Source organism: Oreochromis aureus, linkage group 11 (genome assembly GCF_013358895.1).
Source record: "Oreochromis aureus strain Israel breed Guangdong linkage group 11, ZZ_aureus, whole genome shotgun sequence".
Lineage (NCBI taxonomy): Eukaryota > Metazoa > Chordata > Actinopteri > Cichliformes > Cichlidae > Oreochromis > Oreochromis aureus.
In genome coordinates, this window is record NC_052952.1 from 30,541,048 (window position 1) to 30,568,611 (window position 27,564).

Genomic DNA, 27,564 nt, shown 5'->3' on the forward strand with positions numbered 1-27,564 from the left:
TCAAAACCCCAGAGCAGACAAAACAGCGACCCGCCTCACTCGTTTACAGCAAACAGCATGATCTAACCAAAAATGGTTTCCTGAAGCAAATCAAGTGCTTGATTTGAAGGAGATTAGCCTTTATCAAACTGGCTCCAATGACAGTTATGAGTGTGAAACAACCTAATTTCAGCATTTCTATGAGTGTCCATATTAAAGCAAGACCTAAAATAAACTGCAGATGTCGTCTCAAGATGCTATTTGGGTTTAAATGCTGTACTACCTTCATTGTGGATATTTGAATAAAGGAATCCTGAAGAACGTAAAAGTGTGGTCAACATCCACAATCTCAGACTTTTATCTTTTTATGCTATTCTCAGATGCAATGATTAAATATACTGAATTCCTATGTAGTCACAATTGTAGTCACCAGTCTATCAGGAGTCATTGGTTAGGTAAGTAACTATTGTGAATGCATCTACTGCAGTACTGTATTTATTTTTGAGTTATTATGCTCATTTAAAAACTGTTACAATTTACCTAGCAAACTAAGAGGAAAAATATCACTGCAGGATCAAAAGCTTGTATACAAGGTTTGCACCTGACTACAACAATATGAATAAAAGAAGAAATGTAACAAAGTAGTTGTTTAACAGTAAAAGAGCTAGCAGTTACACATAAACCCGTCTTCACTAAGAAGATTAAACAATTTTCATTCTCATCACGATTTTTCAGAAGTTTAATTTGACACTTTTCATCCATAACTTCCTCTAAAAATGATATCTGCCACCTTAGATCTTCACATTCATCTTAAAACTAACCACGTCTTCACTCTCACAGTGACATGCACCATATGCCATGCTCAAGTAGCAATGTCATGCTACGTCCGTCTATGCTACTTGTAAAGGACAGCTATTATCCATAAGAGGTAAGGTAAATTTGAGAATATAAACTGCCTCTTAAGCACCAGAACAAACGACTAATGCTTTTCTTTATCTGTTGCTTTCAGTAAGTAGATTGTATGGACAAGGGGCACAGTGATGAAGCTTAAGATATCAGGATCATTTGGCTTGTTAGAACTGGACAGAACAGGCAATTCTTCTTAAAGTGTCCTGAAAAACAACTATCTGGATGAAATTACATCTACCCATACAGTACTTATTAGTCGAAGTATAGAGAAGGTTATCGAGGAAATTACTTTAACACATCTTTGTATGCCGAGTTAGTTTGACGCCAAAATTCTCTGGCAAGATAAAAGTTGTTAACAGCCTCTACTAACGGTTTACCAGGCTGGTGGCTGGTGTTATATTCCCACCCTCGTGGCGACACAGAGACACAAAGACAACTAATATGCATGTTAGACCTGCGGTATTTCTGTGTTTGTTGTTTGACTGAGAGGAAGACCGATGTTGTACATGTGCTCAGGGTTTGTCTGACAGGAAACATTATGCAAGGTATGGAGCAAGGGACTTCACAAATAAGCATAAGAGGAAGCGGTAAGTGCCAGGCGGATGAGGCTCAACACAGCTTTGTTTTTTTTCAATTTTCTTTTTCCTTTTTTGGCACAGTCAATAGGTTGCATCAGTGCAAGGCATAAAATAAGCAGATCCTTAAGCAGCAACACACAACCAAGAAAAGTGAGAAATGTAAGTGTGTCTCACAATTTTCACATTTGGGAACATGTCTGCTGGCCCTATCCCTCATGGTATAAAATAAGTTCTTTAATACAGGACATGACAAGCCAGCTCTATTGTCTAATTAGCTATTAATGACATTTCTGCCACTGTGGAAAGCTCGGCATGGCTAGATTTATGTACCATTAGTGAATGATAATTCTCAAAGCTCTGGAGGACATGCTAATCCACTGCATAATTCATCACCACACAAGTCTACTTCTTTAGTCAGCTGATCAGTATTCATAAGGTTGGGCATAGTTTTTGGCACTTCAGTACTGCTCAACTGCAGCTACATTGACAAATCATTCATTTTGCATTTGGCTTTAATTTGTTTTCTCATAATTCCCCCCAATGTTATCAGAAAAAATTAAAAGACGATGCACTAGGTGCATTTCAAGTGAGACGTTTTGTCCTAAGCCCAGTGTTCTCACCCCTGGTAGTGGTTGCTGCTGTAGATTAGTAAAGAATATTTTTGGAATATGTCAAGCCTTTTGTTTCACAGCATACAAGTGTGAAAAAATAACAGTTGTCCTGTCTGTTTGCTCTGATGTCCCCTGGAAAGAGGTAAAGCAGTCAATGGTCACATTTCACATTCTAACTATGGCATAAAAACCCGAACCATCAAGACAAATCATCACACATGTAGGCAGCAATGGTAGAAATCAGCATTTGCAGAACAATAAAATATAGAACATATACCTCACATCTAAGTACAAGCCTTTATTTCTGCTGAAAAACCACTGAATGCAACTCTGTTATGCTTTCCTTTTAGCTTCATCTGCCCTTATGATAATGTAAGTATGTTATTCTTAAAGTTGCAATACTGTAACACCTTGTTCACATCTTTACACATTGCCAGGCTGGAAGATGTTGTATTTAATTTGCAGCACATTAGCTTGATTTTAGAAGAAATAGCTCTCTTCCCAAAAACCTAATGGACACAGGAGACTAATGACCTCCAGACAGCATACCCAAAACAAGCTCAATGATGATTGTTAACATAACTTTCACACAGCTTTTAGTTATTTATGCAGCTTTGCAGAGATTAATATCTTTACTGAATTCTTATATTTAAGATTTTTCAGTTAAAAGCTTGTAAATTGCAGTTTGCTTTGCAGTTCTCACAAAGTAACCTTTGTATGCTATAAACAATGTTGTGATACTTCTCACATTCTGATGTTTAGGGCATCAAAAGAAAACAAACCAAAAAATGGACAAAGCTGTGAACAAGGCGTAATAATGTCTGATAAAATCTTCTAAAAAGATGCAAGAAACTGCTTTGTCAGAAGAGGAGGTGCAGAGACACAGTGATGTTCGAGGGTGAGCTCGTGCTCACCCGCCTACTTCCTGTCAAAAAGCTGACACTTCCTCCCAGCAATGCTGTTAGACTCAGCTGCACTAATTATAGCGCCAAGTCCAACTGAGTCTGCAGTATTCTGCCTCAACTGCAAAATTGTGCTTAGGAGTTTATGTCCCAGAAGTGTTAAGGCTTTTGAAATCTCAATACCAGACATTTTTCTAAGTACTAATGAGCTATATTAATGTATAGCTCATTACAAGTATAACAAGATGAATGATTAGATGCAAGAGCAGTATTAAAGGTTTACACATTCACAAATAAGCACAATCAATCAATTTCAAAATAAGTAGATAAATGGTAGAAAGAAGTGGCCTGGTATTGGTGTTTTTTGCCAAACTTATAAGATATGTTTATCTTTTTTTGTCAGAGAGGAAAGGTTCGCAAAGCACTTTATGGTTGAATTATGTTTGAACTTGCAAAACATGTGAGTTCATGGACACTAACTCCTAATCACTTTAGTTTAAATGGCCTTGTATCCGTCTTCTATTTTTGATCTGATTAAGACAGCTAAAGCTGCGGCTATTTTGTTTTATTCTAAAAAATATAGAATAAACCCCTTATTCACTGATATTTTCTGGACCCTCTCTAAAAACCGAAATAGAAAAAGGCAAATTGCCGCTGTACAACGCAACTGTGCACTTGAATGCTCTGCGAACCTCATCTCTGAGCAATGGCTCCTTTTCTTTCCTGTCATTGGGAGCCAGTAAGGATGAGGAGTTAGCATTAGTTTTAGCTGCAGTTAATGAAGCCACAGGGTAGCCACGGCGAGCAGGAGTGATGGCCCCAAGGTGAAGGCGAGGGAGGCAGCCAGAAGCCTCCCATCGTTTACCAGCCTGAAGGAAATAACCTCCACCTTGAATCCGTCTTCGGTGGCCATGCAGCGAAAGACACCTTCCTTTAGGGGTGTGTCAACAACTGGCCCCAGGACACAGAAGTCTCCAGAAAAAATGCAGGGGTAGTTCTTAATGCAGTTGTCCTTTTCCCATCGATAAGTGGCATGGAAGGAGTGCACAGGGCAAGGGAGAAAGACTGATGTGTTAGACTGCACGAATACTTCTCTAGGGGAAGTTCGACGCAGCTTCAGAGCTGTCAAGAAAGAGAAATAAGGAATTTTATACCTGAAATTCACCATTTAACATTACAGCTGTAAATGCTGAGTGAAGATCTCTCTGTGGACACCTGATAACCGAACCCACATAACGCTTTTTCATCTTTCATTTTTCCAGCTCTGAACCTTTAGCATTGTTTTATAAATTGTTGCTGAGGGAGAATAAAAAAGCAACAACAGTAAAAAGCTGACAATTGTCAGATGTTCAGGGACCCAAAAATCTGAAGTCTGCATATTCATTATGCCTAATGTTTGTTTATAATTATTTAAAATCATGTGCAAATTTGATTGGGAACATTTACACAGCACAATATTATTATAGTTTAGGAGCCCAAGGCAAATTCTATATTATTTCCTGTCTCTTCAAGTATTCAAAATGGACCCACAGATCATTTTTGGGCTGAGGCCTCTGGTGAGTTCATCTAATAATAACTTTGCAAGAGAAAGTTGTGATTAAGTTTGGATGATTAAGCTTCTTGAACTTCTTTCAGATTCTTATTTAGGTACAGTAAGCAGAATAAAATGCGACTGGTTCAACAGAAGTCAAAATCAAAAGATCTTGAAATACACATCATATTCAAGACCACTAAGTACTGGAAAATACCAAATATAGAAATTACATTAATCACATAACGTCATCCAGCCTCTGGTAGTTATCAGATTTCAATTTTCACTATTTTCTAATTTTTTCTTGTTAACTTGTATAATTCCATATTCAGTATTTCTTACTGTTTTCCACTACACAATTCACAGTTAAACAATTATAATGTAACCAACTGTCCAAGAAGTCACTGGAAATGATAACAAACCCCCTCATCTGAATTTTTAAACCTAGTCATAAAGATGAAGGAAGCAAGGCTGCTTTGTCTTAAGACCAGAATCTGGCTCTGCATTTTGAATATTATCACTGTAAACAGCATACCCTTTGAGGCTAGAAAGCCTGGCAGGCAGTACCGTGCTATGAGATTTCGCACTGCTTTGCATTACTGCTGTTTCTTGGATTAATCCTGATATGAGTTTAAAGATTTTAGGCATTTGCTTCTCATAATCTCTGTATAGTGTTTTTCAAGAAAATAGATCAACCTCTTACTGTATTTATAGGAAGGTCATTTGACACCAGTGGCACAACTTCGAATAAATGCAATGCTAAGGTCAGATCACTTGAGTAGATCGCTTTCTCTTGAGAGACTACAAACTGCAATCATTTTATGAGGTCATAACTGGATTTGAACTCTGAAACAGGGCAAGCCATAATATGTTAAAAAAAATCTCTCCCTCCGGGTTTTTGGAATCTGCTCAATTATATGATAATCATCTTTTTTTTACTGTAGCTGCTCAGAAAGGTTCCTATTTTGGTTTAATTAAGATGCAGAGAAAGTGGAAGAAAGTTGATAAGGGCTCACCAGCAGCTTCCCCGCAAACTGAGGAGTTTGAATGGTCCAAATTCTGAATGATTCCCCTGTTGGAAAATAATACAGAGGACAAATTTCTTATTAGTGCCCCAAATGGCTTATGAGCTACTGCATTGTTAAAAATTAAAACGTGCAGACAAATGACTCCAAAATGTGGCAGAGGAAGGACAAAGGAGTTAAAGGCTTGAAACTCTATACAATTAACTTTAAATTTTTTTTCTAACTGAAAATGAACAACATGTATTGAACCAATTGAAAACATATTAATCATGTCAAACAGTGAAAGCAGCAGTAGCATGTCATGTCTTCCTCCCCCGAGAAACTGAAGCTACTTTGTATTTGCAGCCATTTTAATGCTAAATTATTCTAAATAAAAAAATATGGAATATGTTTTTTTCTGCTGGAATTGATGCTGTGTTGTTAAGATTGCTAATGAAAGCCTGTTGTCTGCTCAAATAAAAACAGACGGTAGCTCTGGAGCAGTAACATCACATCTAATCATACCCAGTTGAGGAATTGTACGCGGGTGGGATGGCAATGCACTTCCTCCTGGACTTGTCCCAGCCACAGTATGGATCCCGGGAAAGGATGCACTCTCTGCATGTGTCACCATAGCGACCGCAGTCAGCCAGAGGCAGTCGCTGGACCTCCATCGCTGTAGCAACATACAGGTGTCCCTTTGGAGGACGATGCAATATAGCAGCATCAATATTAAAGCCATAAATGGCAGACAGAGCTATCTTTATACTTAAACCACTGCAAGTAGTCATCTTGACTGACAGTGAAACTAATACCCAGAATAACATAATTTCACGGGACAAACTAAGGACAAATGACTATTTCATATTAACAATTTCAGCCTCAATTATATCAAATTACCATAAGAAAGCAAATAGAGGATGTATTTGTAGGTTTATTATATTTAGAAAATTGAAAAAAAAGGCAATTGACATGTGGGGAAACTTATTAAAGCAACAATTTTAAATGAACTATTCCTCATTGTTATTATTATAGCTCTTGTTGCATAATATCCACCAAAAAACAAAACAAAACATGGAAATCAAAATGCTGATGGTGGGAAGATGTCCTTGCTATCTTTAGAGGTTTTCTGCACTGCATAGCTGATGAGGTGGCACATATATATAAATGTATTCCAGTGCGTCTTTAATCATCTTGGAGAAAAGGATGATTAATTTGTTCAACATACATTGTATTATATATATTGTTCAAGCTACAATATATATATAATATAATAATAATAAAAAAATGATTGTGAGATAGACCAGCTGCACAAAGCTTACATAATAATATAATATCCCAAAACTCTCAATGTAATACACTCATTGACCACTTCATTAGATACATCTATTCAACAGATTCTTAATTCAAATATCTAATTAGCCAATCACAATGGTGCCACTCCTGCCAGCTAAGGATAGAAAACTGAGGGTACATTTCACATGGAATTGGTTGGTCAATAGAAGATTGGAAAAAAAAACCTGGTCTGATGAGTCTCAATTTCTTCTGCAACATTTAAAAAGTAGGCTCAGAATTTGGCATAAACTTTATAAAAGCATGTTTCCATCCTGGCTTGTAAAAATGGTCCCGGCTTGTTGGGGTTTAATGGTGTGTTGGATATTTCCTTTGCACACTTTGAGTACCTTAGTACTAAGTAACTGCATTGTTTGAATGCCACAGGCTACATGCTTATTGTTGCTGACCATGTTCATCCCTGTATGACCATAGCGTACCCATCCTCCGATTGCCATATCCAGAAGGATAATGCACAATTTCAAAAAGCTAAAAAAGTGGTTTATTGAACATGACCATGAGTTCACTGTATTCAGATGGACTCCAAAGTCACCAGATCTCAATTCAGTACAGCACCTTTGCAGCTGACAAATCTGCAGCAGCTGTGTGATCCTATCGTGTCAATATGGACCAAAATCTTTGAAGAATGTTTTCAGCTACTTGCTGATCAAGTTAGTTCTGAAAGCAAACAGGACACCCAGCCCACTACTCATAATGTGTAAAGTATTCACATTTACCATGATTCTCTGAAAACAAACAAAAAAACAAAACAAGAAAAAAAACCTTAAATGCAATTTCGAAGAGAAACTAGATTCATCTTAACACACTGGGGACTGTAAATCATGTAATTGCTAAATTACTACTAGGGAGGTGTACCTAATGAAGTAGCTTGTGCGTTGTGGCAAGGATAACCAGCTCTAGTACAATTAATTTTCTTTGAATGTTTCACAGGCTGTGGCCCTTCGTAGCATAGCCCAAGCCCTAATGCATATTTATAATGTAACTAAAATCACACTCTACCACACAAATCAACATAATTACTCATACCTTTTGGGAATCAATAGCCATGTTTAGAACAGGACCCTCATTGTGAAACAGAGAGTATTGAGATATGATGAAGACATCCTCATTGGTATGAAGAACTTTGAGAATTTTGCCTTGTTCTGTTTAAGACAAAGGAGAAAAGAGGAAACGATTACATATGAAAAAGCCACACATTCTTTATGGTATTTTTATTATTATTATTTATTTGTTAAAACTTAGTTGCAGCCCCTGTTATGCTTCTGATGAGGTTTTATGACAGATAGGCAGTCCAGATGCAAAATGGCAGTTTACTAAATGTTCAAAAGCAAAGTTTTTAATGCAGTTTCACATTAAAAGTATATTTCTTGCAAACTGAGCTGAAACATTTTGGCCATAACAAAGAGATTATGGTAAATCTCAATTTATTGGCCTAGGTTTGCACAAACCAGGTTCCAAGTGTTCCAAATGGTCTGTCCTTATTAATTAAACAAATTAAATCAACATGCATCAGTAGAACACAATGTCATTTGGCATCAGTAAGGTCTTAAAAGGGCCCCGTGTCAACATTTTGTTTGAAGACTTGCATTATTTCAATTTTATTCATACATATCTCGTCATGAATATCTTGTCGTCTGTCAAACTACCACTCAGCAATCCTCAACCAGATAGTATTCCAACATCAAAAAGAACATGGATTAAAAACAGCCAGTGGCTGTCGGAAGATTAATCCTCCAATATATAATAAGAATTACTGCAAGTTTAATGAGTTCAGGAACAAGAAGTCATACTTTTAAGTAACTTTCAAATTTGAGCTTTTAGTGTGAAAATGCTTCTGCAAGCCTCGATTTATTATTGTTCTATTAGCGTGAGCCACCGAATTTGCTGCAAAACAACTTAGTAAATTGACTTCTACTACACGTCTGTTTTTCTCATTACTGCTGAGTACAATAACACAGAGCTCGAGTAAAAATGCATTGAATGTGTTTCTGTATTTCATTAACTGTATCCTTGCTACTAACTGTTAGCTGCTCTCTCTTCTTTTGGATTGTCTGTATTTGTGTTTTCAACATGGAAAGGGGATTTTTATTGCTGCACAAATGAGGAAAGTCATGTTCACAGCACATCGTCTGTGTAAATACTTGATCCAACTGTCACTTAGAGCGAAGGAAGTAAGCCCTATTTGGAGGATTTAGTACACCATTCTTCAACTTTGCTAATTTATGTTGGTCAATAATGTTGCTTTGCATTCAGCTTGAGTTTGAAAACTGACAAGTCACTATTCTAGCTTTGAGCCACTTTGATTTGTACAATCAGGTTACACTACTAAACAGCCAAGTTCAGCATTGCTCTCAGGTTTTTCATAATCTCTTCTGCTTATTTTCCTTGTTTTTTAGTTCTTTTTTTGCTGCAAACTGTTTCATAAAAATTTGAAATGTAAATATTCTACCCTCAGTGCAGTACATGCACTTCGATGGTCCTTTGTTGCTGCCAGAAAACAAAACAGTTCAAACTTGTTTTATTCTTTTGTTGCGTCTTTTTTTTCCTCTCTCAGTTTTTTTCTCCCTACTGTGAAAATGTGATTACTGTGATACCTTTTTTTTTCTCACATCCTCATTTCCTGAATGCTCCTTCTGTGAGGCTCTTTCTCATTTATAGTTAGACAGGCAGGTTCTTGCTGCCACTTGGACTTCTTTTGTCCTCAAACTGCCTCGTCTCTTTTTCATAAACTTCAAATCTTTTATCCCCTGTTGTCAAAGATAACATTCCACGTTTTATCTAATTTATTCTCATGTGGTTCTTTAATCCTGTCAAATGCTATTTTCAGCTCCTTTATCTAAACAGTGTATATCAGCACAAAGACAGCCGCAAGATATTCTGAGGGGGGAAAGGGTGACAGTGCTGAACTCAGTGGCATCTGCTGAGTAAATCAGTTTTTTTCTTGTTATATTTAGCTTTTTCAGATGGGGTTTGCTGACACATCATACTCATCTACTGTAAATTCTTATCCAAGTACCCTTTTAAAACTTTGCAATTATGTGCGCCTATTATATAAAAGCTTTCCAGGTATGATAACGATTAAAATTGACCTGTTTTTGGTAGCTCTCTTCTCTCTAAGTTATGATACATTCAGTACATTCACTTCCCCAGATTGTTTTTCTAGTCAAGCAGTTCATTGGTCTGAAAATAACATAAAGTCATCTTGAAACAAGTGCATGGCTCCGACATTTCTTCCATCCCTCAAGGGAGATTTCTGCTATATCACCTCAATGACTGAAATGGTCCAGGCAGTTCTGCATCTTGTAGTGTTCACTATGTCACTGAGGTAAAGCAGGAAAACAAATCTTTCACTACTGCCCTTTATCTTTGCTCCATTTCAAGTAGTCCCCTGTAACAAAGGCTAAATGCTCCACTTTTTCCACTGCCTCTCAAAGGTTGCAATCTATTTTTCCTTTGTTGCTTTTTCCTACGTGACGCCTCAGGATTCTTGACACAAGATACTCACAGTCAGAAGTCTTTGGGCTATTGAACTTCAGGGGCCAATTACAGCTCACTTAAAAGTATTTTTTTCCTTCTCTCCCTTTTTTATACATCAATAACACTTAGTCTATATGCCTATATAGATATCAGAATATCTAACATTTGACATTAACTTTTATTGTCTGCTTACATGAGCAGAAAAGGTACGGAGAGAATACTTTACAACACTGGGATTGGAGAGTGAAACCCGTGTTCATTCATCATTTTTCTGAATCACTTATCCAATTCGGGCAGCATGGTGGAACAGTAGTTGTTGCCTCACAGCAAGAACGTCCTGGGTTCAAAACCACCAGCTCTCCACATGTTTTTGGATTAATTGGTGATTCTAAATTGCCAATAGGTGTGAATATGAGTGTGAATGGTTGGGAATTATCTATCTCTCTGTGTTAGCCCTGTGACAGACTGGCAACCTGTTTAGGATGTATCCTACCTCTCGCCCTATTGGAGCCGGGATAGTTTTCAGCCCTCTTTTCCACCCTGAATTGGATAAGTGGAAGTGTCCATCACAGAGAGAGTGAGACAACCATTCATTCTCACATTCACACCTTCAGCTAATTTAGAATCACCAATTAACCTTACATGCATGTCTCTGGATTATGGGAGGAAGCTGGAGTACCTAGAGAGAACCCAGAAAGGCACAGGGAGAACATCGAACTCTGCACAGAAAGGTCCCAGCTGGCAGCCCAATTTGAACTGTGGACTTTCTTGCTGTGAGGTGACAGTGATAACTGTCCCAGTGTGTCTAAAAACAGTGCTATTGAATCTTACAGTGGATTCTACAGAATTTCTTAGTATCAGTTTCCACATTTAAGCTCTGGCCTCTGTGTGTTTCCTTCTTAGGTGTTAGTGTTCATGTCTGTATTAGTTTCTTTTGGCTTGTTTTCCTGTTTTGCTTGACTGTTAGTTTTCTATCATGTTTTGTTTTAGTTCTGCTTCCCACATTTCTCTGTCTGATTTCGTGTCTATTTTCATATTGATTGAGCATTTTGTTCTTCTGTGTCTTAGATTAAGTTACAATTTTTGGTTTAGTAAACAGCAGTTAGGCTTTTGCTTGACTCCTCCGCATTCTGCATTCTGGGTCTACTCTTTTACTCTCTACACAGCTATGTTGAGACAGTTTTTCTGCTGAAGGGGTTATTTGATCTCTCCTTTTATGCCTGATGCCTCAGCAACTTTCAAAGAATCAGTTTCCCGCCACCTTAGCTTTATTTCAATCAGATTGGGATCAGGCTGCAGCTGCCCTCAACCAAGACTTTAACTTTGATCTTAAATGCAGCCCTGGCTCTCGGTTTCTTCACTCCATGTAGCCAAGACTGTGGGATACATTTTTTAAAAAGATTATTCCATCAATACTAAAACAGCATCCAAATCCACACACAGGAGCTAGAGATAACATTTTGTCTATTCCATGTAATTTTCTTCCTTGTGAAAACCCAGCACCTACTGTACATTATCAGACTCAACCACTGGCTGAGATTTGGGTACATTATCTATACCACTCTAGCACTACAATGACTCTGCTGTGTGAAAGCAGTTTTGCAGCAGCTTGCAGAAAATATCCTTTTACAGTTATTGAAGTAGCCAGTTATTATATGCATAAATTCTGTTGAAATATTTGTTGGCTAGAGATCAAAAGACTAAGAAACTCACTCTGTCAAAAACTGCTGTGTTTTGTCAGTTCATATTTTATAGTCTAGTCCCACTGAGACTAGTTAGATGGGTTTAAAAAGCAAAATATACAGTGCACTATTTAGCTAATTAGGAGTTGGGCACCACCCTGTCAGCTTGTTCTAGGTCAACACGCTAAAGTGAGTTCCATTAGCCTTCAAATACATCACTTTGGCAAAGAGCTGTGACTAGAATAAGCAAGACGTTGATGCAGAAATTAGATGAGAGGAAGTTGAGTAAGTCACGTTTTCCACTTCCATAGAAACTGCCATCAAATTGGTGCTTTGCATAACAGCACCAAGAGTCTTGTCGTTCTACTTGAGCCTTTGAGTGTGAGTGCTAAATCCCTCCCCCTCTTCACTTTAATTCCCATGTCTTTTAAACCCTAATTAGGTTACTGACCTATTGCCAACAACCTATCTGGTTGTTATTTTGTTGCTGTTGTTGCAACTTTTTCTTTTGATTCTTTTGATTGTTTCTGTACAATTTCTCTTTGTATAATTAGAAAAAAAAAAGCTTTTCTAGCTTTTCTATCGAAAAAAATAGCTTTTCGATCCTTTTTCTAAATATACTATTCTGGAAAAAACATAAAGAATAATAACTGTATTATATTTAGTGTTACTCAACAAAACTCATGCAATCCTTTTCTGACAGGAAAAAATATTTAACCTGACTTTTCACCATCACTAGGTGTCATTTTATATTGGATCAAAGTTGTTGTTTGGTCTGCTTTGAAATTTGAATTGTAGCATTCTAATCAAACTAAATAAATTTGTCCGAACAGTAGCAAATACAACATAACTGATTTAAAGCAGACTAACAAAGTGTACAACAAAGTGTAAATGCCAGCTTCAGCTCGTCTTCAGCTCAGTCTTACTGGCAGTAATTATATTGAACATTGGAGCACTCAGTGATATTTTTTGTCCTGCCTACTAATTTTTGCTTTGCTTTTTTTTTTTTTTTTTTGCTCTGCTTTGTAAAATACTTTTAATTTAAATGATTTTTTTCATTTAAGAGGAACCTTGCACATAATTAAATTAAAGCAAGGTAAATGAGCCAGAATAGGTTAAATAAGACTTACCAGTGCTTTTACCAAGAAAGACTAATGTCTGAAGAAAATGCCTCTCTATGATTCCATCGTCTGTGGTTTCGAGGTGGACATGAGCTCATCACTTGTACCCCTTTGATTAAATTAAGACTGTTATAATGCAACTACCCAACTATGGATGAGCTGCCTGTCTTCTTCACTCGCTAAAGACTGAATTATTTCAAGAAGGCAGCTTCTCACCATCATTTACACAGATACAAGAGTATGTTTGAAATAATTTATGCAGATTGATGAGCTTGACGGGTTGCACAGAATGAATATTTATACCCAGCACTCTGAGGTGGAGGTGATGCAATATTGAACAGAAGGGAAAATGAACGCTCTCAAACCACACTTCAGAAAAGATCACAAAGGGAATCTGAAACTTCAACCCATAAATTGCAAAAACTGAACTGTAACATATAACCTGTGTTGTAATGGATAACACAAGCTCTGTTCTGCATGCCAATTACTGTCCCTGAAAGTAAAAACAAGAAACAGGAAATATTTTGTCAGTAGGAAACAGTAGTACAACGTGTTCCCACAGCCTCAGATACCAGTGTGACTCAAACTGCTCTACTTTCTTTTTAGGCCACCATAGAGACCCATTGCTGTTCATAGCTCACCATCCGTTCCCTCCTATTACTGGCACAGTTTGTAGAGCTCACAGTGATGGGACATCAACCTGCCTTTTTTAATACCACCTTGTTTTTTTGTGTTAAAAATATAACCAGCCCAGAGAAGCTTTATGAATGACAAGCACATATACACTGCAGCAGTCACAATTTGCACTTTGAAAGATGACACTCGCTCATCTTTTGGTGAACTTGAGAGTGGTGAGACACTCATGCACACACGAGCATAAGACTTGTGATGGTTGCCATAGCGATCTCCCTGAGGCACAACACAATTTTTCCAGTAACTGCTATGGGCACCAGCAGCTCAGAATTGCTGCTTTGATCAAATAGAAATAGTCTTGTGAAGGCTATGGATTGTTTGACTAGATTTTGAGAAGAAAATATTTTGACAGTTTGTCAGTTTTTCACATTTAATATTCACAGCTTGTATAGAGAATTTAAGAATATCTTAGCTGTGATTTTTAAAAAATCATATTTTAGTCTGTGTTTGTTTTTCGTTTCTAATCTAGTGTTGCATGTTGAACTGGGACAGTAGAGAGTGGCTAATATGCAAATGCTGCTCATCAGAAGCAGTATTTGCTTTTCCCTGACCAGCTGAAGTGAAGTGCAGAATATTATATTGTAAAGAAAAACAATTCTTAAGGAAAGGACTGCAGAGGTGAACGTAAATACTACTGATGTGGGGACAATGCAGCTAAAGAACAGAAAATAGTTACTCATTAGTTGCTTTCAGATGGCTAACAAAACACTTTAACATGACAAGAGACATTGTCAGCTAACAACACAAAGCACATATGCTTGTACATAAACACACACTCAGACACACACCTGTTCCAAGGTAAAGAACGCTGTAGTGTTCATCGTTGACTGCCCGTACGATGTCCGCCACTGTATGTGTGATTTGGTCATCTGAGGGCAGGTCAAGTGGAGCCACACCAACAGGCCGGATCACATCCTCAATTTCTGGGTGGTATCTCATCACCCCAAGAGTTTTCACATTGTTTTGATTCTCCGCTGCTCCGGGGGTTTTGCGGAGACACTAAGGGAAAAAGTGACGTACTCTATTCCGATGGACTCCAAATCATTTTTTTTGTATTGATTCATTCCTTTAAAAATAACACCTGAATTATATTTAAAAATATGAATTAACTCATTAAACTTTTTGTACTGGGCTTTAATTAAAAAATTAGCAGGATTGATGGTTTGTTAGGTTTTACTTACAGTCCCAGGGCGTGTGCCAGTGAGTTGACCACTGTAGCCCTTCAGTTTAGATGTGGAGAAGGCCTGGTCAATATCTTCAATGGAGTAGGCACAGATCACTGTTCTGCCCCTGAACAAAAGCAAGGAAGGAGTCATTACAACCACAATAAAGGCATGGAAAGTGGCTTTTAAGTAGAAGACAAGAATTTTGAGTCTGTGTCTGAGGTTAATGTATTAACCCCATGCATGTAAATGTTGCTGAACTGCAGAGCTCCTTCAGTGACAGACTGCTGCATCCTCGATGCATGAAGGAGCGTTTCTGCAGGTCCTTCCTCCCTGCAGCTGTCAGACTGTACAATCAAAACTGCTCCCAACAAACATAGAGGTTTACATCAGCGCTGTAACTTGCACTATTTTATCAACCGATTCACACTACAACCTGGGTTTGCCTCTTATCTGTATTCATTTTATTTAATTTAATAATGGTACAGTACTCTGTTTTTGGTAACCATTGTCCTTGATGTAAATATGTAAAAATTGTGTATGTTTCTGTTCTGTGTCTTGTGTACTGTTTGTTTGTATATGTGTCTTTCTTGCTGCTGTTACACCCAAATTCCCCTTGTGGGACAATTAAAGGATTATTCTATTCTATTCTATTCTATTCTATTACAGATACAACATTTCAAGTAATTATATTAATTGTAGAAATTTAGTTGTTACATTTTATTTTATAAGATGGGAAAACTGAGCTTGATATTTCTCTACACGTGAAAGATAAATTCCCATCTCTTCCTCACAGTGAGGGATATACCAGATCTGGAATCAGAAAAAAGCTGGATCGGGTAATTCATACTCACCATGCATTGGAAAAGAGGCCATACAGAACCCCAGCCCTTTTATCCTGAGCAGTCAGCACCACTGCCTGCTTCAAGTTGTTGTACTGTTGCTGAGTGTTTCCTGCACCGCACATCACCCGTGCCTTCAAGAAGGTGGTCCAAGAGTCTGCCATCAGGGTTTTGACACCCCCTTCATCAACCTTGAAATATAAATAAAAACGGTCATAACAATGTCCTGAAGGTGATTTTTTTTTCCTTTTTGATTTTGGTCTGAAACCAGAACAAAATTAAAGTATCTTTGTCCTCTGCAAAAATATTGTCCTCTAATCCGGGCCACCAGCAATCCTTTTCTCTTCTCTCTGTCAGTTTGGGAGTAATTTTGCTTGAATATACAGGCTGGTCCTGTAACCTAGTTTAGTACACAGGTGGGCACATCAAATCTAGCTTTTTAAAACTTGCCCTCTAACAAATTGCTAACTGAATTATGTGGATTCGGCAAAGTGGGACACAAGACAGAGCCACTGAACAAGCAGTCAGCAAACACATTAATGCTGTTTATTGTAACTGAACATGCACACCAACTGATAACAGATGGAGAAGGGTGGACTAGTTCTGCTAAAGGTCACCTCCACAATATTCTAAAGCTGTCTGTGGAAGGATATGGATATAAATTATGAATTATTGAGCACTTGGCAGGAGTCTTTGAGCCTTTGAGCTAAAGTTTCTGCTCAGTAAAGAGAGACTGGTCAGGACTTATTGTGATGTGCTAGTTTGACACACTTTCCTAACACCTAATCGCAACAGTAATCAATGAATGCCTCAATGTTTTTCTTTGACCATCAATAATTTCATTAAGGATTCTTTTCTTTGAAATTCATTTAACAATCAATTGAGTGGGTCAGTCAGGAATCACATAGGAGAGCAGAAGATTTCCAAAAACGGCAGGATTTTTACCATGCATATTCGGCCTATGCGAGCCCTGTATGGCTCCTCGTCCACTCTGGCTGTCTTGTTGAATTCACTGAAGAAAAAGTAGATTTCCTCCTTGTATTTTTCTGAAGAGGGGATTATAGATGCTCCAGCAAACTGTGGATCTGATAATGAGCCAGATAAGCAACACTTTATTATTTCACATAATAACATATTTTATTAGTGAAAAAAAAGAAATTGGGAGAATCAGTAGCTGTGTAAATGGTTAATCACAGTAGTTAGATTTCTGAGAGCGAATACACCTACATGATTTTTTCCCAAGGGAATAATAGTAGATGATTTACAGACAGAACCACCCACCATCTCCATATGCATTAGTCTAAACCTGTACGGTTTCTGCGTGACTTCCCTCCTCCTACTCACTTAACAGCCAAACGTTCTCTGACTTCAGGAGTTTCTGGGAGCCAAACGTACGCCGTATCGAGCCGGAATGACCTTCTACCGACGACATAGCAGAATACAGACTCCCATCTGAGACAGCGAGGAAGAAAAATGGACAAGAAAGGAGAGGGTGAACAGTGGGTAAAAAAAATACAAGGCATACTGCGAGCTTGATGGATTTGTACAAGGCTCAGGGGGAGAAGAAGACAGATTGGAGTGACATAAGAAAAGGAGTGACTGAGGAAGATACAGAGAAGAGAACATTAAACAGAAAGCAGGGGAGTCGAGAAAAAAAGAGGATCGGGGGACAAAGACAAAATAAAAAAAAAAAAAACAGGGGAGGGAAAGAAAAGCCAGAGCAAAGAAGACATCAAGCCAGAATAGCTCACAGCACCGATGAGCAGCTACCAATCACCATGTTCCTAGAAACCCCACTTAGAGCTCTGTCTCCATAGCAATGCAGAGGGGAGCATTTGAAATCATGGCACTAACATCTTAATTAGGATTGATCTTTATTTGAATGCTGCTCAGCTCAAGCAAAGGGCCGGCTCGTTGCTTCCACAATCGATCCCAATCTGAACGAGCATCCTGCAGTGCGACCTCTCACTGATTTGAGTGTTTCTCCAAACAATCCCTCTGAAGAGTGCAGTTTAACAAATAGTGTCTCTCATCCAGCAGTATGACTATTGAAATGTTGGTTTAATTAGAAACATCTCTATTATGTTAATGTGATCCCAAATAACCACACAACCAGGAGCTCTATTTGCTGGGGAATGAAGCGGGGCATTTAGGTCTTGTAAATCAGTCTCATGAAACGGGTGAATTATATCACCAAAATTTCCCTTTGATTTAGGACAAATACAAATGAAGAGCATTACAGTTCATTAGCAGATCTGTATTTTCACCAAATATTAACTGGGGTTGCCACTTAAGAGGGCATCATCACTGCTTTAGACAGAGATTAGATAATTGGAGAAAAACAATAAATAAAATAGTGGTCTGCGGATGTTTAATCTTTTGTATGATCTGTTAAGGTGCAAGAATACTCATAAAACTGTCCATTTTCAAACCATTTTGAAACATTTTGAGCATAGTTGGTGGTAGCAAGAAGACATGAGCTTTTCAGGGTGTCAGATGTGGCACTCTACATCAATGCTTTAGTGTTTGTGTCCTCTTTGACGTACACCTTAATGCTATAGGTATTATTGTGTATGTAAGACTCATTAAGTGATTCATGTGGTGAATGCCATTATTCATTCAACTGCCTTCCACTAAGCGTTACTCTTAACTATATAAAACTGATTGAAATGACTTATGTTGCTCAACTGTGATGGATAAAAACACACAAACCATTTAACAACTTTAAGTGCTGGAGGCATTAATCTATTAAAGTAATACTTTCATTACTTCCTTTATTGATTTATCATTAATTCTTTAATTAATGGATGACATATATTCTAAGGCTGGCTAATTAGTTTTACTTTTACAACCTCAAAGCCAATATACTGGCCTATGGCTGCTGTCCACATATAGCATTTTATTAATGACTGGCACATAGTGACAATGATAAATTGCACAGTAAGCTTTATATAATACATTATGTGGTTGCACAAGTGGGTCTGTACTTGTTAGATTGGAGTCATTAGAAATGAGTCATGATTTATTTTTGTTCAAAAGTGTTATGCTGAAGAAACTATTTAAAATGTGAACAATAAGGAATTAACCCAGATGGTAATTATTCATTCTTAAAGTACAATAATAGTTTCAAACCTATTTGCATTTACGTCATTTTGATGGCGCAAACTGAACAGAGGACCCAAATTGAATACAGACACCATATGCTTTAGAAAAGTAACACATAGGCTTTTAAAATCTGCAAACACATCAGTCTTGTAGAGCACTGACTCTTTAAAACATTGCGAGGTACTTCAGATAAAAGCATTCACTCATTTGCATTACATGAATAGAGGTTGATAATAAGAGACAGATGGCTCCTGGGAGTCAGAGGCTCACAAGTGTCACACTGCTGCTCCTATCGCAAATGAGCAAAGTTAATATAAAGATTTGAAGGTGGCTTTGTTCTAAAATAAGATCTTTGGCAAAGCTGTCACTTTGCAATAGAAAGTAAGAGTTCTGAAACAGTGTCCCTCTTACAAAAATGAACTGAGTGAGATTTGAGAAAAAAACAATAACATTAATTTGTCATTACTACCAGTTTCTTCTCTTATTACTATCCCAAAAGAATGATCACTGGGAATAAGCAGTGAAGTTGCATACCCATAGTTGTTTTAACCTTTTCTTATGGCTGTTGCTGTTCTTCTCATGTTTTATGTCTTTTATTCACTTTATTAGTTGAATTTATACCTCATGTGAGCTGGTATGTCATTGTTTTTTTTTTTAATTACATCTTTTATTTATTCTTCTGAAGAGCACTTAGTGGTTGTGGTTGTTTTAAAGGCATTTGCAAATAAAGGTGGTATGGTATCATTTTTATTTGCCACTCAGGTCAGTTTTTATGCTTAAAAAACAGTCCTGCAGTGCCACCAGTTGATGCAAGGTTGACAAACCTTTCATTCACATGCCTCATTTTTAAGAAAAACTTTGGCTCAAGAAGCATGGATTTAATTGATACTATACTTTTATTTTCCATGCAGCATTTTATAAAAAAGAAAAACTTTTTAAATTTTAAAATGCTTTTCCAAATATCAGAAAAAATCTTTTCCAAATATCGGATGAGCTTAGATACAAGGTAAATGTTTGATTTCTAAAATCAGATGTCAGTCACAGCCAGGATATTCTACTTTAAAAAAACAAAACAAAAGCCAAAACAACCCACAATCTCGTTGTACATGTACAATGACAATAAAGGGATATTCTATTCTATTCTCGAAACCAGAAGCCTCAAGATGCCCAAAGGCCAAATGATTAATCCCAAGGTCAACTTGTGATGTAAGTTATATCGAATTTTCATGGATAGCTACCGGATGTCAGTAATTATTAACAGGTCACATTTATTCTTCAGATCTTTACTAAAATCAGATTGTATTATCTTTAGACCAAGCCTCAGTGAAGTTATAAGATGGATTCAACATTTTCAAAGCCATTTGTTTCCTACTGCCAATGAAATTTGGCAGCAAAGCTACCAGACAGAAAGTGAGATCAAATTTCAGCAACTGTTTCACGTGTTGGCACCAAACTTGGTCTACGGATGCAGCACTGTTCCCTGACATTCGAGATTTCTTGGGAAACGTTGCAATAAACACAAAAATGCATTTTCTTTCTTATCACGTGCTTGCAGACACACGTTTAACAAGATCCCATCAGTTGCCATGGTGACTGAACCCTGTTGAACCCCTTGCCCTCTTATCGCTGCTTGCAGATGAATTTTTCTGTATTTCACTGTTGGTAACCATCACACCTGTAATCATCATCCAGTCTCATTCTGATTACAGGCTTCTCTGCAGCACAATTAACTTTAAGCTTTGATTGCTTTCATAAGATGCTAGTTTGGTGTCCAGTTCTATCATGAATACTGACAGTAAAATGAATTGAACAGGATCGATTTTTTACATCACTAAACTAAATGCCAGTCCCTCAAGATTTTCTCCATTAAAAGCAATGCATTGTCCAGGATTGTAACATCTAGTCCTCTACTGAATCATTAATTGACTGCCTTCAAAATTTGAAGATGTATTTTATTTTACAGGTATATAAATTATTTTTGTTACCTTTGCACCATTGTCAAGTCACATGCTCTTATGGGCTCAGTAATTCACAAATGTCATATGTAGTTTTGCTCTTTAAAATATAGGTGGTATTGTAGTATTCTAGTGAGATACATGGGGTATATAACACCTGTGCCTCCTGTAGCCTTTGCCTATACTCTCTGTGTTGATGCAATTGAACCAAGCTCATCATAGTAAACCGTGTTAAGTGAATCCCAAGACTTTGCTATGATTTAACCAAATAAAAGAAAGAATGAAAATAAGCAACAAATCCTAACTACGCGCTAAGGCTTGGATTGTGGATTTAGTTTTTATCTTAGTTAATGGCTACCACCACTGTACTAATATTCTTATAGTTGTAAATTATATTCTTTTTGTTGCTGGTGTGGATGAGGGTCAATCTCTTCAGATCAAACCATTAAAAACTACAACAAACTCTCCTTTGGTTTGAACACTTAAGGCACATTGGAAGCCAGTATGCTGTATGCTGCCTATAGGTGAGATCTATCGGGTCTACCGACAACAACAAAAGTCTGCTTTGTCAGGCGTATTTTATTGTAGTGCCTTCATTTGCTAGCATCAAAACAGTATTCTTTTCTCTCTTATCATACACATAAACTTACAGTACTGCAGGTATTTTTTGTGTTACCTGCAGGCAAGCTGATGGCCCTATGGGAAGGGAATTGCGGTGATATGTGAGAGGCTGAAGATATCTGCCCAGCACCCTGTACATCAGTCAGCACTGTGTCATTAACCTGCAGAAAGAAGGCAAAGTCAGTCAAGCCCAGTGGAGGTGCAGCTTTTTAAACTCTATTCATTTCATTTTGTGTCTAAATGTATTACACCCACCATCCACTTATCTTTCTACTACAACACAGAGTTTAGAACATTTCAACTTAGCCATGGGGTAACATATTCATTACGAAGTGAAAATGTCCTCTGTGGAAAGAAAAACTCCCAGCCCTAATCTAACCAACTGAGGAAATAAGAGAGAAGATAAATAAATTCTAATTACAATTGATCCATGGATTACTTAGACTCTAAATGAAGCACTCACATCAGTACAAAGGGAAGCACACGTACTTAAAGAAACCTCTTACCAGCATCCAGCACCTGGGGTTTCCAGCATTTGTCCCACATACTATGAATGTGTCATTTACTTTCTGAATGACCGTGATGAAATTATCACACTCCAGCTGTTAGAGAAAAAGGCACATGAGTCAGATAAACAGACAGAGACAAAGGCAGAAAATGATTCAGAAGCAAGATGAAAATGGGAAAGAAGTGCAGATTGGTAGAGGGATTACAGATTAAAATGAGAAAGGGAAAACAGGAGAGAATGTGAAAAGGAGATTAGAGAGAAAGGTACAGCACAAAGGGAGAAAGACAACAAGAAAAACACCAAGGGACTGAAAAAGCAAACAGGGAAAGAGGCAAACGTGGAATAGAGGGCTTGAGAAACAAAGCAAGAGCACAACACACGGCAGATTATGAGAGAAAGAGTGGATTACCGAAAGAGATTTAAGAAAAATTGGAAGCCATTCATGCACCAAACATTTTTGGCAGACAGCACTCAGGAGGCTTAGACCTGCAGTACATCACTGCAATATTCCATATGCATGACTTGTTTACTAAGCACAAAAAACAGACTCCTATCCCAAATCCAATGCTAGATGGAAATGAAAATATATTCCTAGTAGTACTCACAATTAATAGATGTTTCTGGAATGTGCGTTTAATAAAATATGAGATGTGTATTTTTTTTCGTAAGCAATCTATCACAAATCCAAATGGGTCTCTGGAGACAGTGAAGGTGCATCGCAAAATCCAAAAACCGGGGCCAGAGCTTGTGTGAATGTGAGTAGGTGGATATGTAGGTGGTCGGATAGGCAATAGTGTGGGCTGACATTTCTTTATTTATTTATGTTTGGTTTTCACTGAGTGTATGCAAGTTTCTGTTCTTCTGAGAACTACTTTGGGCAGTGATTTTCAGTTGTTCAGGCTAAAATGCAGGAGTGAAGTCAAAGTAAGTGAGTTTAAATGTCAAGTTATACGCCTGAAATGCTATAAGCCATCTGGCGGAGGAACAAGCAAGTTTTTGTTCTTGAGGAACAAAAACTTGGTTGTTCTTTCGGGCCGGTACTTGATGTCAGTCTCAAATTTAAACCAATGCGTTGTTCTGTAGTTTCACTTTTCCACTCAGTAGAAGCTGATGTTAAGCATTTTGTAAGCAAGCAAGAGGGAGTTTTGTGTAAAATACCAACCATTCTTCACATATCAGAGTCCCCAAGCCATGCTATACTAACTGATGAGAAGTGAGTCATTTCTTCAGAACTAACAAAGCTCCTCCAGAGGCATAAATCACATCATTAAACTACTTTATGGAATGAGTGGCTGTCCTTGGATTTGGTAGATTCAAGTCTGTGAAATTACACTCAGTCTGCTACCTACGGATAACCTTCGACCTTCATCTCACTTGTTTTCCACACACTCAGTGGTTGTGAATTACTGAAAATGTGGTCTCTTGTCCTTCATTCCCCTTCATGGGACAAGGTTTTGCTGCATGACTCAGGGTATTTCATTCTCCATCATATGTTGTTATCAGACTTTCTGTAAGCTTTAGCTCTGGTTGCCCTTTCTTCTGTGCCATAACTTCAGCTACATTTTTTTATTACTGGTTTTTGCCTTATGACATGAAGGGTAATTTTGTGCTTTAGTAGAATTCCAGGCCGACTAAATGTTACCATCAGATACATTCTGAAGTGCATTTTTGCACAGAGCAATCACTATAGAATTTGTAATCTACCTTATATTTATATCATCTAGGGAAAGAATGTAAGAGGGTGCTGAACCAAAAACCTTGTTGTGATTTCTTTGGTTGCTTGCAGATTGCTGCGGACACAAATGGTTTGCATGGGAAACAGTGACTTGTCTGTAAATATTGGCCATTTATTTTCTGGGCTATAGTGAAGCTTCTTATAGTTTCACTTACAGCTTCATTAAAGAAATCAGAAGTGGAGCACATTTGCCTTCAAACTAAACAGTGTGCCTTGTCACTGCAACCAACACATTTCAAAAACTTTTTGAAGCCAGTAGGTCTCTAGCTTGAGTCACGCTTTTCACAGTTTCACTGCCACCTGGTGAGTAATTTGGCAGTGTTTGCAGACATGTAAACTTCTCCCATGTATAGTAAGGGCATCTGCAGCAATCTGCTACTGCACAAAGCAAGTGCAAGGACATTTTTGGTTCAACACTTTATATCTCCTTGCGACAAGTTTTAAACTAGCAACTGCCAGCAACCCCTAGCAACCAATCACCAACCACTTATGGAATACACTCTTTTCCCTAGTGATCGCTTACAAGTGGGTCACTGATTGGTCTATAGGCCTGTGTGAATGGGGCTTTAGCAGTTGATTTCACAGAGACTGCCAGTAACCTCCTGCAACTAGTTGCAATGGGTTTTCACCCAGCTTGTGGGTGCCTCTCTCTAGACCTCTTTGACTGGGGCCTTAGTTATGCTGCTGTAGGCTCAGGCTTCTGGGGACTTCCAGTGAGTACTGAGCATTTCTTTTCCATTCCTCGTTTTCAGCATCATAACATTTGCATGCCACCACTGCATGGCACCTTACTTCTCACCAGTCACAAGTGGTTGCTCATAAGCGGTGTTGTGAATTTATACTTTATAAACAAAGCTGCATTGAACTGAATTCACAACTTATTTAATTATTGTTCCATAAAATATTGAATTGAGAGACTTTCTCTGTCTGCTCTGGTATTATAGTGCTTCCATGCAGCAGGAATTTAATTATTTCTTTGTACAGCACATGGACTCTTGTGGCATCATAGTCCCAAAACTATACGTTGACCTTTTACTTTACCTTCATAATGAAAGCTCGTAGGTGTAGGTGGTGTAAGTATTCAACTAAAGGTTTATAATCCCCTTATTTGCTGTACTGAACAAATGCAGAATTTGACCCTCAGTATTTAATGGAAGCTACTGTGTCTTATTCACAGAGTATTTAAACTCTCAATTGAAGATTTATCTTGCCACTTTTTTTGTTTTAATACTGCTATTGTCTCATTCTCTCTGTGGAATCACAAATTATTCAATGCAATTATCCACTGCTCACTCAGCTGTACAGTGTTTGTTTATCGAGGTGACAGTGTCTCCTGTGTAATTTTATCTCATCTGCATGGATTATCATTTTCTATGCTGTTGTTTGTTACTGCATGTTTTTACAATGCTCATTTGAATTATTTGGTGTCTTAAGTTCTTAAGATTTAACATAAGCTTTATGCGAATAATTGAATTGAACAGTCAGAACTGAACATTCTGACTTTGGACACCAACCTTGCTCCAGATGATGATAATGATGATGGTAATAAGAAAGAGGATGGTATCAATTATGGATGAAGGGGGTTACTGAAGTGATGAAGGTGCTGACGGTGAAGAAGACTTTCTACCTCGAGTGGCGCAGCCTCTGCCTTGCAGGTATCAATTGCAGTCTGATCCGATACCGCTGGGATCTGTGGGAGGAGTGATTGTTTAGTTTGTGCCAACTTACTTCACACTTCTCTGTTTCAGCATGCACTGAGCTTGCTGCAGCTTCTAAAATACAATACACACAATATTATACGACACTATGGCTTTTCAGTGCCTTCAAGAGTCAATTTCTTATTTGACAGCTTCACTTTGGAGTCCTCGTTTACCTTGCTTCCACATTTTCACAGAATATCCTTCAACAGCCCTACAGAAATGGCCATGAATTTGAAAGGAACATTCTCAGGGTAAAAGACACTGTCTTACACTGTTTTACAACAATGAAAATGTTGAAGCTCAATTCTCTGCTTTGAATTGACAAGTTGTGGACCATCTAAAATGATACCAGTGCATATTTTATATGCATTAATTTGAACAATTTACAATTGCTACACTTACTGTACAGTGTAAGTCATACTAACCTTATTGGACAAATGACCAACAGTCACCTCCCGGTATGCATGGTGATTTGTGAATATTCCCTGACTAATTTGGAGTTACGTTCTACAGAAAAATCCAGGAATAGTGCGGAAGCCGACAGTATAGCGTAATTCCTCCACTCTTACCTGAGACAGTCCTTCCACAAATGAACAGTGTAAAGTGGCATAACAAATTCATCCTTTTGAAAAAAAAATTGCTTGTGCATTATATCTGTCAAACAAACTTTGGTTCTTCATTGCAAAGTAAATAACTGTTTTTTTTTTTACCTTTTACCACAAATGTCTGACTCTACAAGTGTTGAATCTCAATAAACAATCCCCCACTGTTTCATTCTGTGTCAGTGATAGCAAGATTTGATGTATAATGCTCTTAGGCATTTATTTTCTTCTGTCTATACTCTTTGTCACCGTTTGGTTTTCCATCCCTGTTTCCTGTTTTATTGTGTTAGCCTTTTGTCTGTGTGCATTATGTTCATTTCTGCTTCCTGTGTTATTAGTCAGACTTAGTTCAGCTGTGTTCTCACCTGTTTTTTTTTTATCATCAGTGTATTTAAGCCATCAGTTTCCCTCTGTTCATTGTCTTGTCATCATCAATCTCTTGTGTGCTTCCAGTTCAGCTCATTCATTCATTCATTCATTCATTCATTCACTCACTCAGTCAGTCAGTCAGTGTCTTATGTTCTGTTCATCTCGTGTTTGTAATAAACACCGTCCGCATCCTTCACCAGCCTGCGAGTCCTGCATTTGGGTCCTCTCTTCTCTCTCTCTACACACTGATGTGACAACTCCTCTAAGCTGCACTGCAAGTAACTTATCCTGTCAAACTGTCACTTACTGTGAAAGTAAAAGTAAGAACACAACATCTCACTTGAAAGCATCTCCTAATTGCCAAATGCATCACCTTTCTCTGAGACACAACCACCAAATAAGCCTTCGATCATTCCAAAAAGTAGGGCATATTTATATTTAGCAAACTACATATTTGAGTTTACAGTCAATTTCAATTTGCTTGGCTAGTCAGTGTTTATGCTGTAGTGCACACAGTGTAATCTCGTGGCTACAGTGTGTTCACCTTATTAGCTCAGTGAATTATGTTTTCTATCCTCATAGAAAGAAATTAATGTATGCCTGACCTAACTGCCTTGGCCTTCACTAGATTTGCTTTACTGGGCCAGCAGCAGACTAGCGATCTCTCTCTCTGCCCTCTTTGGCTCTCTGTGTCGTCCTCACAGCAGGATAGCAGCTATATTTGTTTTCATCCCACAGCTCATGTCAAACAGTAACAGGGTTAGCCATACTTTCAAAAGCAAGAGGCTTTTGTGAATTAAAATACGTTTCCAGGGTGTCTATTTTCAGCAGGTATAGAAATGCTGGTTACATTTAATTCCCAGTGCCAAATACAGTGCATTTTCCAAGAAACGTGATAAACACATCATGTAATGCTTACTAGTACCATGCTATAATGTCCTAAATGTGACCACCTCCTGACAACTTTGGTAAAGCGGTTCATTAATTAGACCTTTATTCATTCCAAAAAATTGAAACCAGTGATTTTAAGAACAAATAAACAGTTGTCCATTAAGAATTTATCATTAAAAAGTCAGACAGCCCTGTTTTGTACTTCTTGAGTCTTTATGCAAAGTTAAGCTCAC

The 27,564-nt window shown here is 37.8% G+C and overlaps 1 protein-coding gene across 1 annotated transcript in view; it reads right to left on the reverse strand.

Annotated features, from left to right (window-relative positions):
* Positions 1–2,448: 2,448 nt before the first annotated feature.
* The window catches only part of si:ch211-113g11.6 (uncharacterized protein LOC559008 homolog), a 37,161-nt gene continuing 12,045 nt past the window's right edge, over positions 2,449–27,564 (reverse strand). The window contains exons 3-14 of the mRNA XM_031756668.2: positions 25,397–25,459; positions 22,033–22,128; positions 21,582–21,687; positions 17,190–17,297; positions 16,791–16,930; positions 15,858–16,036; positions 15,022–15,130; positions 14,629–14,839; positions 7,894–8,009; positions 6,040–6,212; positions 5,527–5,582; positions 2,449–4,101 (exon numbers count right to left, since the gene is read on the reverse strand). Of these exons, the coding sequence (XP_031612528.1) occupies positions 3,755–4,101; positions 5,527–5,582; positions 6,040–6,212; positions 7,894–8,009; positions 14,629–14,839; positions 15,022–15,130; positions 15,858–16,036; positions 16,791–16,930; positions 17,190–17,297; positions 21,582–21,687; positions 22,033–22,128; positions 25,397–25,459 (1,704 nt within the window). The 3' untranslated portion in view covers positions 2,449–3,754. The remainder of the gene's footprint in view (positions 4,102–5,526; positions 5,583–6,039; positions 6,213–7,893; positions 8,010–14,628; positions 14,840–15,021; positions 15,131–15,857; positions 16,037–16,790; positions 16,931–17,189; positions 17,298–21,581; positions 21,688–22,032; positions 22,129–25,396; positions 25,460–27,564) is intronic.